The sequence below is a fragment of the Leptonychotes weddellii genome, chromosome 8, assembly GCF_054177405.1.
Source record: "Leptonychotes weddellii isolate Sample4059 chromosome 8, ASM5417740v2, whole genome shotgun sequence".
NCBI lineage: Eukaryota > Metazoa > Chordata > Mammalia > Carnivora > Phocidae > Leptonychotes > Leptonychotes weddellii.
In genome coordinates this window covers 122776405-122794231 of record NC_138376.1, presented here as the reverse complement: position 1 = coordinate 122794231, position 17827 = coordinate 122776405, and the positions used below count along the sequence as shown (strand labels likewise).

The following is a 17827-nucleotide window of genomic DNA, read 5'->3' as shown; positions in this document are numbered from 1 at the left end:
ACAAGTCAGGGTAGAGGGGGTGGGAGGGGAGAAGCATCTATTCAGGGGACAAAGATAAGGAAGGACAGCAGATTTCTTGCCAGAAAAATGCCAGCCAGAGGCCATTTTCAAAGTACTGCAGATGAAAGTCACCACACAAGAAACACCACCACTACACACCGACTAGAATGGCCAAAATTGAAAACACAACCATACCGGTGCTGACAAGGATGTGAGGCAACTGGAGCTCTCTCATATGCTGCTGAGGGAACGTAAAGCAATACAACCGCTTTGGAAACAGTTTGTCAAAAGTTTCTCAAACAGCCAAACACACCCCTGCCGCATGACCCAGCCACTCCAATCCTGGGTATTTACCCAAGAGACATAAAAGCACATGTCCACACAAAGATTTATATACAGGTGTTCACAGCAGCTGTACAACAAACAGCCCTAAACTGGAGACCATCTCAATGTCCCTCAACAGGTGAATGGATAAATAATCTATGCTGTATCGGCACACCAGAACAAAAGGAATGAACAAATGATGTACCCAACAGCATCAGTTAATCTCAAAATAATTATACTGAGTGAAAGAATTCAAACATATTGTAAGATGATGTTTATATAAATATTTTTAAAAGATTTACTTATTTCTTTATTTTAGAGAGAGAGAGTACAAGCAGGGGGTGGGAGGGCAGGGGGAAAGAGGGAGAGAGAATCTCAAGCAGACTCCCCACTGAGCATGGAGCCCGATGCAGGGCTCGACCTCATGACCCTGAGATCACAACCTGAGTTGAAATCAAGAGTTGGACACTTCACCAACTGAGCCACCCAGGCACCCCGTGTTTATATAAAATTTTACATAAATACAAATGAATCTGTAATGAAAGCAGATCAGTGGTGGCCGGGGGGATGAGAAGGTAACAGGAGGAAGGGGCATGAGGGAACTTTTAGGGACTGAGGGGTATGCATATTGTCTTGATTATGGTGAGTGTTTCCCAGGTGTGTACATGTCAGAATGGATCAAATTTTATATTTTAAATATGTGCACTTCATTGTATGTCAATTATACTTCAATAGAGCCATCAAACAAAAAACAACAATTAACAATCAAATGTTAATGAGAAAGGAGAAATCATAGTGATTGAGGGCATATGAATTTTGAAGTCAGAGACTCAGGTTCAAATCTCAGCCTTTCCATTTTCTAGCTGGGAAACTAGCTTAATCTCACTAACCCTCAGATTTCTCTTCCATAAAATGGGGATACTATTATCTACTTTATAGAATTATCAGAACATTTAACTAAGATGATGCTTACAAAAAGTTTAGCACAGTGCCTGACAAACAGCACAAGTTCAATAAATAGCAGCCGCTATTATAAATCTGAAACATAACGCAACTATTATGATCATTGCTATGGTGTTTAAATGTTAAATAGTATCATTTACAAAATCATCACAGTAGCAGTTATGAGCACTGATGTGGGGTATCAACATCAACATGACAGTCAAATAGAAAAAAGTAATACGTATCTTAGTTTGAAAAAACACTGTAAGGCACAATCAAGAAAGAAAAAGTGTTAGCATCAGGAAAAAAATTCACAAAATACGTTTAAAGTTACAGTGATGAAAGTATCTGACCCTCAAGAGACTGAGAAGGAAAATAACTAAGGAACCCCTAAAGGAGGGGGGACTCTGTCGGAACAGTATAAAACACCTCGCTCACTTTAAAAATTAACCCTAGAAAACAATGCTTTATCCAATAAAGGTAGCTAAACGTAAAACATGCCTTCAGGTCTAATCTAAGAGTTCACAGAAAGAGGAGGAGGAGGGTGACGTGGAACAAAGCGCTCGATTCTGGCCCTCACCGCGGTGGCCGGAGCCCTGGTCTGGCGGCTGGTGCACAGCGGACCCTCAGAACAGTCCCTTAGCTCCTGCTGTGCCTTCCCCCTGTCCTTCCCGATCCAGGGAAACCATGTCCACCTGGCGTTTCTCTGCGGGAGGCTGCCTGCGCCAGCAGCAGCTGAAAGGAATCACCTCTGTGTTCTCCTGGGACCGGGCCAGCCTCCCAACCCAGGCTGGTATTCACTTGTGCCAATGGCTTGGAAAGTCTTTCTTTTCCCTTGAGGGAGCCCAAGAAGAATGTGGAAGTTCAGAGAACAGGGCCCTGGCCCCTCGGCTGCAGACAATGGATGCAGTGACGCCAGGACTAGGAGAAGGGCCTGCGGGGATCGTCAAACAGCCGGCCAGTGTCTGTGCCAGCACCAGGATTGACTGGGACGGCAGCCACCGCACGGACCTCACCGCATGGAATTAGGGGAGTTTGCTTTTGCGTTTACTTTTAAGCGCGAATGTGTACGTTTGAAACTAAAAAGTAAAATAAGTAAAAGGAAATGGAGTAAACTCCCAGAAAACATTCAGGCTTTAGACATTTACTTCGAAATCTGAAGAGTCATCAATCCATTCGCTGGCATGTGCAGCGAGGTCCTCAGGCCTTCACAAAGCCACCTCTGTTCTTCCAGAGACTGGGCTCACCCTGCCATACTGCACGCTGACTTTGCAACAAGCATCCATTTTAGGCCCTAGGCCATTTCTCCCTAATCACAATCTACAGAGTTTTGGTCCAGTTCTCCATTCACCGTTCAACATTTGTTGAGCACATCGGGGTACTCACTGCTCAGGTGGGTGGTACTCCCGGCAACCTAGGGCAGCACTAAGCAACCCCCTGGAACTGGTTCCAGGCTCAGATTCACAGCCTGGGTTTCCAACACTTGAAAACCGATATAAAAGCTATTATACAGAAATATCTGGAGGGGAAAAGCCTAACATATGCTTTCGTAATTTGTCCTATGAGAACAACAGGGCAAGTATGACCCAAGAATCTGGTCAGTGCTTCTCGAAGTGCTGCCGGCTGCCAGTCCTCTCAATTCACATGGCAACCGGAGGGTGTCTACCAGACAGAAACCTGAAGGACTTGAGAGCACGAGCTATTGTTTTAATCTCATCCCCCAGGGAAAAGTTGTGGCTTAGGAGGAAAAAAGAGGAAATGAAATGTGAACAGCTGATGGCAGTGTCACTCCAGAATCGACCTAAAGGGCACTTAATTAGAGGGGAAAATGCCCAGCTCAGCCCTTTTCTAAGGACACAGGAGATAAGCAGTATTCTCCTATGTACCTGCAAGACCGGAGGGTGGTCTTGACTTGAACATGGCAGTGGGATGTGGGCAAGATGCACGGAGAAGAACAAGAGCTGAGAGAGGAGGCAGAGATAGAAGGAGTGCCGCTCCACTTCAAATAGGTATGTACGTAAAGTAGAAATCAGTGAACCAGATGTTCGCAGAGTATGCGCATGAGAACAAAAGGAAAGAAATGAAGCTTCTCAACGTAAGGGTACACGGCATCAACAACAATGCCAGACAGAAGATAAAGCCCACACAGCAGGCGACACAAGAAAACGACCATCAACCATCTAGGTATCTGCAGAAGGGCAGACGTATTCTGCCAAAAACAGCGTCCGAACATTTGGGGGCTGCCCTTGTGATGATTCTCTCTCCTGGTAGGTTGGAGAAGCAACCAGGGTAATTTTCATCCTGAACTCGATTTCCATCAACGAGGAAGAACTGGCTAGCGAAACCGATGGGGACGCCCAGGGGCAGGTGAGAGCCACGGCGACCAGCACACTCAAGTTCCCAGATGCCAAAGATCTCCAAGGAAACGCCAAACAACAATAGAAACCCTCCCACGTCAAATTCCATCAAAGCAGCAAGGACTGCCTGAAGAAATGGATGTGGTTAAACAGGCAGCCACGTGATGAGCTCTGAGTTTTCAAGTGCACCACATATCCTGTTAAGTTTTTACTGGAAGGTACCATACCTACAAAAAGCTGCATGTGTGCGACTCAATGAACCGTCACAAATGGAACACACCAGTGTGAACAGTGTTCTGACTGAGGAACACCATCACCGCGCCCCAGAAGCCCCCCGGCCAGATGCCCCCTTCGAGTCACTAATTACCCAAGGAACACTAATCCTGATTTAATGGCGCAGATTCATTTTGCCCGTTCCTACCACTTACATAAACAGAATCGCACACCATGTGCTATTTTGTATTTGGCTTATCGCCTTCAACACCACGCCTGTGAAAGCTGCCACCGCTCCTCCTTCCTGCCACACGACACCCCAGAGCAGGCACGACCGTGCCACTGGGAGCCATCCTGTGCTGATGGGCGCGGGGCGGAGCCAGGAGGAACCAGCAGGGCCGACGCGTATGCATCTCCGCGTAGCGTTTCTGCCGCCGCTGGCAGAGTACAGGGCTCGGGCTGCCCCGCACCCTGGCCGGCTTCGGCGTCTTCCTGACTCCTTCACCTCAGCGGTTCCGGTGCGTGGACAACAGTATCACTGACATACTTTTTGTATGTATTTTATTGGTTCAATTTTCTTTACTTCCAAACGGAAACGAAGTCAGCTTGTGATAAAAAGACGGATTAGATGGAAACAACTTTTTTTTTTTTTTTAAAGATTTATTTATTTGACACAGAGAGACAGCTAGAGAGGAAACACAAGCAGGGGGAGTGGAAGAGGGAGAAGCAGGCTCCTGGCTGAGCAGGGAGCCCGATGCGGGGCTCGATCCCAGGACCCTGGGACCATGACCTGAGCCGAAGGCAGACGCTTAACGACTGAGCCACCCAGGCGCCCCAAATGGGAACAACTTTTAAAAGCTTTTTAAAAGGTAAAATTGTAAAGAAAGAGGGCAAATAATTAAACCTATACCAGGGTATTAGTAACTACCACGGTTTGGCATAAAACTTATTCCTGAAATTTCTAGCAGCTCATGCCGAAAGGGAAATGTGGTGAGCCGTAGAGCTTTCAGTCTATGTCTCGTAAAAGGAGTTCGTAACAAACGGTCAAAAGGAATTCTGTCTGGAGGTTTAGATCAGAGTTCACAACATAATGGATACTTTTCAACAGCAATTTTATAAAAGATACAGACACACTTTGCGTAAGGTTCTCTGGTTTCTTAACGCATCTCTGTACAAGTTTTGGACACAACACTAAACCGTGATTTTCTGAGGTAGCTCTTCCATAACTAAGCTCCTCAGAGTGAACTGCCAGAGGGTATGTTGGCTTCCCCTCTCAAATATCAGTTGTCTTAGGAGCCTTTTAAAAAAAAATAATTTTCTCTTCTGATTATAAAGGTAATAAAAAGCTCATTATAAAGAAACAGAAGAAAAAAATAAACCATTAAGCCTACCACCCAGAGATAGCCTTCCAGAGTTTTCTATAATAGAAAGTGTCCATCAGCACTTTCAATTCATTAACTTTTTTTCCTTTTTTAAAATCAATAGCAGATTATGCTATCTATTCTGTGACCAGTTCATTATTTTAACAGCTGCAGAAAAACTAATTTATTTAACCAGAACTCTACTGAAATACAAATTGCTCCCAACTTTCTGCTATGAAAAATATAAATCTTCCTGTACTTTTCTAATTGTTTCATTAGAATAAATGCACAGAAGTAGAATTACTAGGTCAAAAAGAAGGCTTTGATACACCACCAAACTGCCCCCAACACTGAAACTCATTTACACCCCTCATTAACCTGTAATGAAAGAACTTATGAACTTGCATTTCACTAATCCTAGGTGTGATTTTTCTTGTAGGTGTTTTTACCATTTGCCAGGTTAAAAAAAAAAAAAAAAAAGCATTCCTTTTTGAAGTCTCTGATTCTTTGGTTTATAGCAAGGATAAACAACATTTCACAAGTCTGTTGGCCATTTGAATTTCTTAATCTGTGAAATGCTATGGTGTTATTCTTCAATTCAACCCATATATATTTATTATAAGCCTAACTGTTGCCAGGCGCACTGTTGGGTACTGGGAATACAGAAATGAACAAAAATGGAGGAAAATCTTAGGTAACATCCCCACAGATTGCAGGGGTCTCATGTATCAGCATTCTGGATGCTGAAGAGCACTACCCAGAATGCAGCTCTGCCTAACAGCATCATTCCAGATGAGCCGTTCTGACGGCAATTTCCTTGCTGAGCCCTCCAGTGAGACCACATCACCTGCCTTCTTGAGCAACAGTGGAATGACATGTACCAAGTTTATCTGAAATATGTACCAAATTATACAGGAGTAAGTCCAAGGGGAAATAAAACAGAAAAAATGGAGGGGAAAACCCCAATCAAAAACGAACCCATGTATTTAAGGGACCCATGTAATAGGGTTGGGGTGGACTGAACCTGCGGGGAAAGCTGTGGAGAACGCTGATAAAGGCTTTCCGGGGATGAAACCCCGACAAAGATGGAAAGGAGAGGTCCTCTGTCTGAGAAACACGGTGCTCTTTGCTCTCTGCGTTCTTGATTCGGGGTAATTCTAAAATAGCAAAGTCTAAAGCACAGATGGTTAGCACAGCGTGGAATCAGTGTGCCTGAGCTTAGGGCATCTGTCTCAGACCCTATCAGGGTTCAACCTCTGCATCATGAACTCGAGGACACAGGCAAAACGCTGGCCAGATGTTCTGAGGAAAAAGCTCTAGGAAATCTTTCATACCACAAAGAACAGAATCCAGATTCGAACCCAAAGGGTGAGGAGAGGCTGGAACCAGAAGCCTAAACCACTGAAAAGAAACTCAAGGGCACAGTGCAATGCCTGAGCGGGGTTCGGAGAACTGTTACAGAGCAACCACAGAGGCAGAGAATGAGAAAGACTCACTATGGGTTGGAATGAGAACAGACTGAACCGCAGTTACGGAGGAAAAAGTCCGAGGGGTGTTTAGCAGTTGGCAGAACACAAACCAACAGGTGATGAGGCTGCCAGAGGAGCCAGCTGTCAGGCTCCAGTCACACCTCGAGGGCTACCTGCTCCTTCTACTTCACAAGCTGCCCACCCCCCCGCCCCGGCCAGGCTGACTGGGACAGCCCCAGGAAGGAGACCTGGAGCCTGCCGGGTCCAGAAGCCACCCCCAGGGCCGTGTGAAGGAAAGGAAGAATCTCCGAGGGGCTGAGGCAACATTTTTAAATATCTGGAGAGCTATCATGTAGATAAAGAGCAAAACTCATTTTGGGTAGTTTGGAGACAACATGAAAAAAAAGTAATACGAATGTTAACAACAGGTGCCATTTGCTGAGTGCCTCCACTGAGCAGGCATCGTGCATGATCCCACGCCCAGCCGACCTCCACAGGCCCCCCAGGAAAATGGGGAGCACAGGCGCCACCGCAGAGGTGGGCCGGGTGAGGCAGTGCATGTCCAGCACGCAGGAGAGGGCCTACACAACAAAACCTCTCAGGAGACGGCACCCATCGGTCCAAGTAAGACCTGCACGTGAATGTTCACAGCAGCAGTGTTCATGAAAGCCCAAACGCCCGTCAACCGATGAGCAGATACACCAAATGGAATCTACCCACACAGTGCAACATTCAGCAAAGCACGCGGTGCTGATACCCTCAAAACCACAGGCGAACTTCGAAAATACCACCCTAAGTAAGGAAAGACGTCCGTCCCAAAAGACCACATATGCGATCCATCTATTCACATGAAACGCCCAGAACAGGCAAATCCACAGAGACAGAAAGAAGGTGAGCGGCTTCTCAGCCCCCCGGGGGTCGGGGGAGGGAGGAATGGGGATCGACTGCTATCAGGCTTCTCCTAAGGGATGGGAGTTCTAGCTCAGTAAACGCCACGTTTCAAAAGGAGCCCGTTACCACCCTCCCTCGCTCGACAGGGCTTTATGAGGCAGCTAGTTTACAGATAAGGACACAGGCCAACAATGTTCAACTGCAGATGATGGCGCCAGGATCTAAACCAGCTCAAACCCCTACTCCTGGTCACTCTGTTGGTTACACTGGTGCACAAGCGAGTGGAAGGAACAAAGAGGCTGAGTTCAGTGGCACACAGGACAGCAAAGTCTCACCATGTGAGCTGCACTGGGCAGGCCCCAGGGGGGCAGAGCCCACGCCCCACCAGAGGTGGGGCCCGAGGGCGGCTCCCAGCCATGGCGAACGGGGTCCCGCCTTGCTCTTCTTCTACCAGGAGGGTTCACCCGGTAACTCCTGCTGACCTTCCCACGGGAAGGCTACTCTCTATTCTCTCTGTTCCCAATCTCAGAACACCACAGGGGGTTTCCAATTTCATGCTGTTTCATTTAGCTATACCCGCTTCCATATACTTGAGAAATTATGGTGCCCTATAGTTTTTAGAAACTGTACATGTCTTCCACTGTCCAAAATAACAAGATTTCTATGCTGAGATTTATTTCAGTCATTTGACAGAAGAATGGGTGCTAAACAAATGAGCCATGGAGACACTGAGGTCTGCTGGCTTACTTACCGTGAAGTTCATTTCCTTGATGGGCAGCTTCAGGTGTTCAAATCCCACAATCACGGTATACTGCGTGTAGTTCAAGTAGCCCAGGTGGGCCACAATAATTTCTGCACACCTCTGCAAAGATGCAAGGAAGAGCTGTGTCTTTAAAGCAAGCAAGACTGGCTCCCCCACCAACTGACCCATGAAGTAACACACGCCAACAACAGATGAGCCGAACGAACCATCTCCAAGGAACTTGCCAGAGCCCAGAAAAATTCAGATGCCAGCCAAAAACAATTCTTAGAAAGAACCAAATGGATATTTTTGGAAACACATAATAGATGATTTGCAATCATTAGAATCTTTCTACTTTGGACGATTCAAAATAATGTCACCTGCATAAAAAAGTTAACGCAACACAAACCTGACATTCACACGAATACAAGGGGGCAGGGGGAGCGTAGGTTAAGACACAACAAATCAGACCCCCGAGCCTCACTCTCCTCCCTGCTCACTTCCACAGCCGCTGCGTGATATACAAAGTGCCTGCCCCCTCACCCCAACACCTGTCCTTCCCTACACAGAGCCCCTGTGCTCTCTGTGGGGAGGTCAGGCCCGCACCCAAGGCAAAGGCTACAGGAACAATGGCTAGCGTGATTACACGAGTGTGTGTGCTCACTGCTTGCCCAGAGCCCCCATCTCCTATACAGTTAGGAACCAGGTCCCCCCTACTTCAGCGTGGCTGGGGCGGTGGATGCGGATGTGTACTCAGTGGCCGGGCAGCCAGTGACCTGGGCGCAGCCTCACTGCCTAGTGCACCCCTCAGAAGTCCTCTCGCGGTCTGACAGTCTCTGGGTGGCGCCCGTGTGAGCCGTGGCTATGAACAGGGCAGTCACCCCCACTGTGGATCAAAGGCTCCCCGAGCTGTGAATGTCTGAGGTCATGTAGGAAAACAGATCTGGGTGTTCATGGGAAGCCTTAACAATCGGCAGGCAGGGGGTGCTGACCTAAGGGCCAGGGAAGAAGTCAGAAGGGGTGAGTGTGTGTGTCATCCCTGGTCTCTGCAAAACCAAATTCGTTCCCAACAGTCAGGTCACAGGAGGCACGTGGGGACAGGGGCAGCTAAGTACTGAGCAGTACTTAGTACTCAGCGAATGGATCTGTGCTGCACAGATGACCACTTCTTACGAGTCTGGACTTTCAGAGGATGCTTGAATGAACAAAGCAGTTATATCTCAGCCTGCAGGTATCTTCAAGTTTATAAAAACTACAGTGAGACCACCTGATGGTTTGGAGGTTCTCCATTCAAGCCATGGTTTGCGCACCGATCACAATGTGCCTCTGCAAATCCTTGGGGAAAGCACAGCATTCTTACCCACCCGTCGCGGACCACTTGCTACCTGAGGTGGACAGTGTTTTCTCTTCGCGGCAAGACAAAGATAGTATAAAGGGTGGTCAATAGCTCCAGAACACAAAAAGCCCATCCTTTTTTTTTAAGTCAGGGCAGTGTTCCTGGGAGGGCTGGGGAGGGGCCTGCACAGAGAGAGAACAGTAGAAACTGTGGGAGAGGGGAGACACCACGGCGAGGCACCGAGGGCCACTCTCGAGGGGCACAGTGTGGGGGGCACTGCCAGGAAGTAGACAAGCAGCCCTGCGGGCAGCCTGGCGCTGTTCCAAGTACAGGCCTCAGACAAGGTGACCAAGTCGTCCTCGCTGGCCCGAGACTTACCCCGTTTAAAACAGAAAGTCCCCATCCTGGGAAACTCCTTGGTCCTCGCAAACCAGAAAGATCAGTCACATTAGCCGTAAAATAAAGTCACCAACCGCCTGTTCATCATCACCCGCCCGGTGCGAGAAGGAGCAAAGCTGGAGCTGGAGCTGGAGCGGGAGCGGGACCCCAGTTGGCTTGGGGGTGGAGGCGAAGCCCGCCTGTGCAGGCCTTCCAGACCCGGCATCTGTCCTCCCTGCCGTTTACGCAGCAGAACTGGCCGAGCACCTACTGTACACAGACATGGGGGGTGCTCGGCCCCCCACTGGGCACTGCCCACTCTCCCATCCGGTGTCCAACTTGATCCTTGCCACTTTACAAGGACGGTCAGGGAGGGCGTTACCCCACTTTGAGGACAACACATTTGAGAGGCTGGCCCAGGCCTCCTCCCACGGGTGACAATGGAGCAGAGCGAGAGTCTAGTCACTTGTGCGGCTTTCTGAGCAACACCTGCCCACAAGGTGGACCCCGTGGGTGGAGCCGCTGCTCGGGTCAGGGAGTGGCCACCTTGGGATCTTCAGGCAGATGCCAGCAGGGAACGGACCACAGACGGGGGCCAGCATGAAACAGGAACCCTCCCCCACCTGAATCCTTTCCTGCCAGGACACACAGGCCTGCTGCTTCCCTGTCCTGAAGCAGGCGGTGTGTGGCTGCTAAGGGCACGAGCTCTAGAACACAAAAGCATGGGCTGAGATCCCAAGCCCTGCTCACTGTGTGTGTCCCTCGGGCAAGTGCTCTGATCTCTCTGAGCCTCAGTTTCTTCTTGTGTACAACGGGGCTCTGGTAACAGGGCTCCGTGGGCCTGCGCTGGGGACTGAGGGAGACCTGAATGTACGGGAAGCCTGGCATGAGGCCTGTCAGGGAAACCACTTTCCTAACCCCCCAATCCACGCATTCTCTTTTCTGATGTTCCCTGTGTTCTCCATACCCCCCACGACCGGCTTCATCCCAGGGGGCCTCCCTACTATATACAGAGCGATCCCAGTTCTGACTCTCGGGATTCTGACAGAATATGGTGCCAAAAAAACAAGAGTGAGGGTTCCTTTCTCACTTTGGACCACCAGGTTTCCCATCGCATAACCACACACCGCACCCTGAAGCAGATGCTCCAACAAGTAGGCTGCTCTCCCTACAAGGCTGGGGCCTCAGGCCCGCAGGTGGAGCAGGGCTGGAAACCAGACAATTCGGAATGACCAGGGAGCAGCGCAGACCTTCACAGGCGACAAGAAGCCCGTGAACAGCCATCTGTAGACACCCCAGGCAGTACACAGTGAAAACAGGCATCCTCTGTGTGTGTGTGTGTGTGTGTGTGAATGTGTGTACGTTTGTAAGAATTTATAAGGTATCAGTGTAGAGAGTTAGGTGAGTGTTCTGCACCATCACTGGAATGGTTCGATTCTTTTACTCAGGAAAGCAGGCATGTAACAGGACAGCATGACGAATAATCGCTGACATTCGAACGCACTCACCCCCGCACAGGTGAGGGTCCTCGTCCGATTGTGAACCTTGTTATGAACGAACATGGTGGTTCCATCTTGAGCTACACCGTCAACTTTAACAGTCATGAGGAAGCTTGTCTGAATAGATGTTTCTACAAAAGAAAGAGAGGCAGTGTCAGAGGCCACCTCAGGCACATCACACTTGCCACGGTGAGTCTCCAGAAGGGTCCTGCAACCACCTCAGCCTCAGCACATGTGAAAAGCCTCACACTTGTCTGCAAAGCAAAGCCTTTCCATCAGGTTCTACGTCCAACCCGTTACCCAGGGGCCTATGTAAAAACCTCCATTACAGGTCCCCCAGTTTGGGTTCATAAAAGGGCAAGCATTTCATGGCTAATGAAATTTTGTTTTTTAATTTCCCGCATAAATTTCTAACTTAACTTTATACTAAAACAAAATTAGATTTCTTATTTTTCTGATTACATATTTTATTATTTTTCTGTTTTTATGCCCACTGTTAAAAAAAATCAGAGAACAAAAAAATATAAAGATGTCATTAAACACTTACAATCCCACCATCTAGAGATAACCATAATTAACATGTTATGTCCATCCTTCCAGACCATTTTCTAGGCATACAAATACACAGTGACACCAAATTTATTTGTTTTTTTTTAAATGTTACAAAAGGGGGTTAATTTTTTGGTAGTATACATTTTTTTTTTTCACTTAATTTACTGTGGTTCTGGGGTTATCTTTTCAAATTCTTTCACAGCCAAAGCGCCTCATCTGCATCACAGAACATGAAAAACAATGTGGGTGACCACTTTCTCGGTTCTCCCCGGACGACGGACGACGCGTAACTAGTGCCGCTCCAGACTCGCAGAGCTGCAGCGTTAGGGACCGGACGCGCCGGGGCAGGGTTCTCAGCCTCAGCAGCACCGATATTTTGAGGCCAGATCACCCTCTGCTGTGGGACTGTCCCGTGCACTGCGGGATGCTCAGCACCCTCTAGGTACTAGGAGCGCTCCTCCGCCCCGGGGTGACAACTGCCAAGTGTCCCTGGGGGACAGAACCTTCACCTCAGGGCATCAGAACTGAAGGCTCTCCCAGAACCCCAGGGAAAAGGCGCCGCAGCCGTGGCTACCCTGTGGAGCCGCTGAGCTAAGCTGACCTGCGTTCGCTGAGCACTGCATCATAACTTTCTCTGGAAGACGCTGGCAGACATGGAAGGGGCTTCCAATCTGTTGCTGTTACAAAGACTAATGAACATCCCTGTGATCCATCTTTGAGCACTTGTTCAAAGATTTTAAAGCTCTCTCGATCTTTAAAATATGGTGCTTTGTACAAAGAAACACCGTTCCGAAATGTCAGGCTTCATACCTTTTGACTGATCCAACTCCACAACGCACGTCAGCCACAGTTGCTGATTATATGTAGACAATGGATTTGAAAGGATTTGAATTGGCTTCAGCTAAGGCAAAAAGAAAAAAGAGTTAAGTAATCCGTGTGACCTTTTCATTAAGTCTACCAAATACCTCATCTTGACGTACAAAATTTACATTTAGTAAAAAAAAAAGGTTTGTGTAAGCTCGAAACAGAAACGTGTGGTTTTCCTTTAGACAATATAAGTAAAATTTTGCCTTCCAGAAAAAGACAAGACTAGCTTCCTATTGCAACCCCCTCTGTCTCATGAAAACCTGTAAGCAGGCAATGTCCAGCATCTGCAGCCTTGGGACCATATACCTACTTAAATAGCAAGAAAAAACCATCCTGGAGAAAAAAAAAAAAATTAACAGTACATAGGATAAGATGTACCATAAGATAATAAAGGACACCAAGAATAGAGCTTGATATTCACAAGAATCATTTCCTCAGTTCCAATATGCCGTACCAGTCGCTGTTTGAGGTCTATTGTTTACAGGTTCAGGAAAGTCTTACTGCCCCTGGAGAGAAAAATTAGACGGGACCCCATCGCCAATGATGCTTCTGCGGTGTGTGCTGAAAACCGTAATACTGGCTCCTAGCAGCCGTGGGAGACAGAGAACATTGCTTAAGGAGCCCACCGACGGTGCCAAAGAAATGCATTATTTGAATGAAGTCTTTGAACATAAATATGTAGTATCTGTGTTTTAGAACTGACAGAAATGCTCTGTGACTGAAGGCTTGCCCGAAGCCAGGAGGCATTGAAACCTACCAGAGGATGGTCTATCATCTTTCAGAAGTGAGTCTGATCTTTTGGGAGCAAGTCAGTTTGGTGGGACGGCTGCTATTTTTAGTGTCAAAAAAAAAGGACTTACATCCTGAGAGAAATTTTATTTTATTTTTTTTAAGATTTTATTTATTTATTTGACACAAAGAGAGAGAGAGAACATAAGGAGGGGGGAGTGGCAGGCAGAGGGAGAGGGAAAAGCAGGCTCCCCGCTGAGCAGGGAGCCCGATGTGGGGCTCGATCCCAGGACCCTGGAATCACGACCTGAGCCGAAGGCAGACACTTAACCGACTGAGCCACCCAGGCGCCCCTGAGAGAAATTTTAAAAGACCACACTATGTTCGGGAGATCCCGATGGTAGCACCTCTTTGAATCAGGTCCTCAGGGCAAGAGAGAAAGAAAATCAAGAAACTCAAATGTCAGTGGGCTAAGCAGAGGGCCCTTTCCAACTAGCAAGAGTAAGAGGAATTAAAAGTTAAGTTTTTGGACATTTTCCTCCTTTTGCTTTTTTGAAAACTGTAAGGGTTAAAACCTACCAGAGAGCTAAGAGAAGGCAGGCAGGGAGGTGTTTGGGGTCAATCAGATTTAAACGTTATGGTGCCATGAGAACGTGGGACAACTGCATTCAGTTTACAGGTAAAGATATGTCTGGTATGCAGAAAAAGAAAGGGGTTTAGTTGTTTGGGCTCTCATGATTAGCATTTATTAAAGATTACTGAAATTCTCCAATTGGAAAGACCTTTGTTTTTCTCTAAAGATGAAGAATCAACCACATTTAAAAAAGGAAAGAAAGAGACCTGTGTTAACTTGTGTTAAATATAGTAAGAAACAGCCAGATGCCCAGGGGAGCATTGTCAGAACTCAGAGTCTAGGAAGACTTGCGGGCGTGAGGGATCGGGATGAGTCGACCGGCATTTGGAAAGCAACTGCTGCTCCCCAGGCTGACAGCACCATCCTCTCCACCACTGAGCTATTGCCGCAGCAGAGAAGGTCCTTCTAGCAAACCAGAGCCCAGAGGCCAGCAGCTGACAGTGGTGCGAGACGTGCGTGCTGCCTAAGAAGCAAGCTGCACGGCAAGGGTGGCGCGCCCCAAGGACCCTCGGAGTAACCCCGACAGCTGCCCCCTCCACCCAGTCTTACCTTTTTACTGTTATTTAGTGAAAAATTAGCTGCAGACGTCTGGATTACTTTGGGCCCTAAAAGTGTAATAGAGAATGAGAAAAGCAGGTTATATCTATATCGCTAATTAATTTATTGATTGTTTTTCAAATGCTAAGAAAGACAAACATTATGTAGAGGTGGTCTTATTGTCCTTAGGGGACGTATAAACACACAGACACACAACATCCACACTGCTGCCCGTCATGACTTCCCAACGCAGGGGACACGATATGACCACCACACACCACATATGATTCCCCCAGGATCCATCTATGCCAAAACCTCTCCTTTGCTTTCAATGAGTGCTCGCTCTGTAGTGCTCGGATCCAGGAAAGACATCGTCTATGTATTTTGTGAAGTATAAAGATGTCTGCTAAAAAATTAAGACACATTTATCTGTTCATCCAATTAATCCAGTCTTCCAAAAATATTTATTAAGCTCAGGATATAAAAAAGCATAAAATATATGAATGTACACTCAATGTATATTCCTGAAATAGCAGATATATAAGCTTCATGGAATCTTACAAGGTAATTTTTCAGAGCTTTGGCCTCAAAGGAAAGCAGCATGAAGCAGATTTTAATTTAATTCATCTAAAATCACTCTCAGCTGTGATGCTAGTTTTCTGGGCTGCCTCAGTGACCAAGTATCCTCCATTTAGAGGAGGAGACACACAAGTACGCACAGGACTATGTAACAAGTTCATAACAAATGCAGTGACATGTGTCTGGAATGTGTTCATGAATGCTGAGGAGGCTGTCCCTGTGTGGGAAGGAGGCTTGCACCCCCAGTGAGGCTTATTCTAAAAGATTCACAATCTGAGCAAACCCCTGTTCCAGGAAATAAGGCAGTCTGCTTTCTCAGAATTAAGAACTGGGAGTCAGAAAAGTCTAGACTCTAGTCTTAGCTAACTTGGCTTTCTGAGTCTGTTTTCACATTTGCAAAATGAGGGCAACTGAGTCAGTGGTCTCTAAGGCACTCCTAATTCTGAAATCCTAATAATGTTATTACCAGAGGACTGAGGACGGTGATTTTTGTCAACTTGACTGGGCCGTGGGTACCCAGATATCCGGCTAAAGGTGATTCTGACTGTGTCTGTGAGGGTGTTTCTGGATGAGATTCACATTTGAATCAGTGTATGGAGGACAGCAGACTTCCCTGCCAATGTGGCGGGGCGGGGGCGGGGGGGTGGTCTCATCCAAATGGTTGAAGGCCTGAATAGAGCAAAAGGCTGAGTAAGGGAGAATCTGCTCTCTGCCTGGGCTTGCTCTCGGTCTTCAAGCTGGCCCATCAATATTCAGCTGTTTCCAGACACAGACTGGACCTTATCTGGCTCTCCTGTGCCTCTAGCTTGTTGATTACAGATCTTGGAGTTTCTCAGCCTCCATAATCCTATGAGCCAGTTCCTTATAATAAATCTCTCTCTCCCCCTCCACCCCTGCCCCTCTCTCCCTCTCTCCCCCTCTCTCTCTCTCTCTATATATATATGCCTCCTATTGGTTCAGTTTCTTTGGAGAACCCTAATATAGAATTTGGTACTGAGAGTGGTTATAGAGGAAGAGTTTTTTCTTTTTTTTAAGATTTTATTTATTTGAGAGAGAGAGGGAGAGAGAATGAGCAGTGGGGAGGGGCAGAAGGGAAGAGAGAAAGAGACAGAGAGAAGCAGGCTCCCCACTGAGCAAGGAGCCCTCTGTGGGACTCGATCCCAAGACCCAGAGATCATGACCTGAGCCGAAGGCAGACGCTTCACCGATTGAGCCACGCCCAGGTGCCTGGAGGAAGAGTTTTTCCCTATTGGTTCTGGGGTTTCTGGAACTGGTTCCCTAACCTGATCAGGTGTAAAGATGGTAGTGACTCTATAAGACAGCACTGGTTCATGAAAATATGCAAACCATCTCCACTGGATACTCCTAGATTCAACCACTTCTAAGAAGGAGCTAAGTGACTCTATTTGTGATATTTTAGAATATTTTTGGAAAACAAATAGAATGAGGTTGACTGGTTGTTCCTAATGTCCCCGGACAAGGTGAGCTCCGGGGTTTGAATTCCCAGCTCCAGTGCTGCGTAAGTGATCTGACGGCTTCTGTGTGCCCTGATGGAGAGTCTGACCTCCTGTAGCCACAGCGCTGCGAGCTGCAAGTCAAGCCCAGAATCTCATCCTGCAACTGGCTGAATTACAACACAAGTTGAACACCAGCCTCACAGGCTGCCTCACTGCTCAAGCGATCCTGGCCTGGGGACGTGCAGGAAGATCCTAATGAAGATGGGGGCACGGAGCTGTTAAATTCCTATGCATCTTCTTTGCCACTGGAAGAGTTCTCCCCATTCCCAGTAGAAGGAGACAGACTCCCCTGACGGCCATGCAAGACAATGCTGATTCTGCTCAGCAACCTCGCCTCTCTGATTCTAGAACGATAACTAGACTCAAGTTCCAGCAGGCTCCTAAAGATGAGGTACAAGGTATGACCCATGAGGAGATGCACTACACTCCAAAAGAACTACGTGAATTTTCTGGTTTATATAGAGAGAAATCCGGGTAACATATGTGGGAATGAATACGAAGGGTGTGGGAAAATGGTGGAAGGAACATAAAGTTGGATTGGTCTGAATTTATGGAAGCAGGCCCACTAAGGAGAGATTCTGCTTTGCATGCTGGAGCTCAGGGAGTTAGGAAGGGCTCTAACAGTTTGGATGGTTGGTTAAAATGTGGACCAAAAGATGGTCCCCAGTGAGCAAATCAGAAATGCCACACCTGCCTTGGTTTAATGGAAAGGAAGGGATTCGGAGGCTTAGGGAGGTTGGAACATTGGGGTCGATTTGTCATTGAAGACCTGCTGGGAGATTCCAGGACACAGAGCTTTCACCACTGCTACGAGGAATAAATTTGTGAGGGAGGCCCCAGCATCCTTAACGAGCTCTATGACTGCCCTGCTCTGTGGACCAGATCTTACAGTAGGAACCA

The 17827-nt window shown here is 47.4% G+C and overlaps 1 protein-coding gene across 5 annotated transcripts in view; it reads right to left on the bottom strand.

Annotated features, from left to right (window-relative positions):
* Positions 1-17827, bottom strand: part of TMEM181 (transmembrane protein 181) — a 73351-nt gene that overhangs the window by 18650 nt on the left and 36874 nt on the right. For all 5 annotated transcript variants that reach the window (XM_081829247.1, XM_081829246.1, XM_081829248.1 and 2 more), the window contains 4 exons: positions 14844-14899; positions 12875-12965; positions 11522-11643; positions 8309-8419 (listed from right to left, as the gene is read on the bottom strand). In XM_081829247.1, the coding sequence (XP_081685373.1) occupies positions 8309-8419; positions 11522-11643; positions 12875-12965; positions 14844-14899 (380 nt within the window). The remainder of the gene's footprint in view (positions 1-8308; positions 8420-11521; positions 11644-12874; positions 12966-14843; positions 14900-17827) is intronic.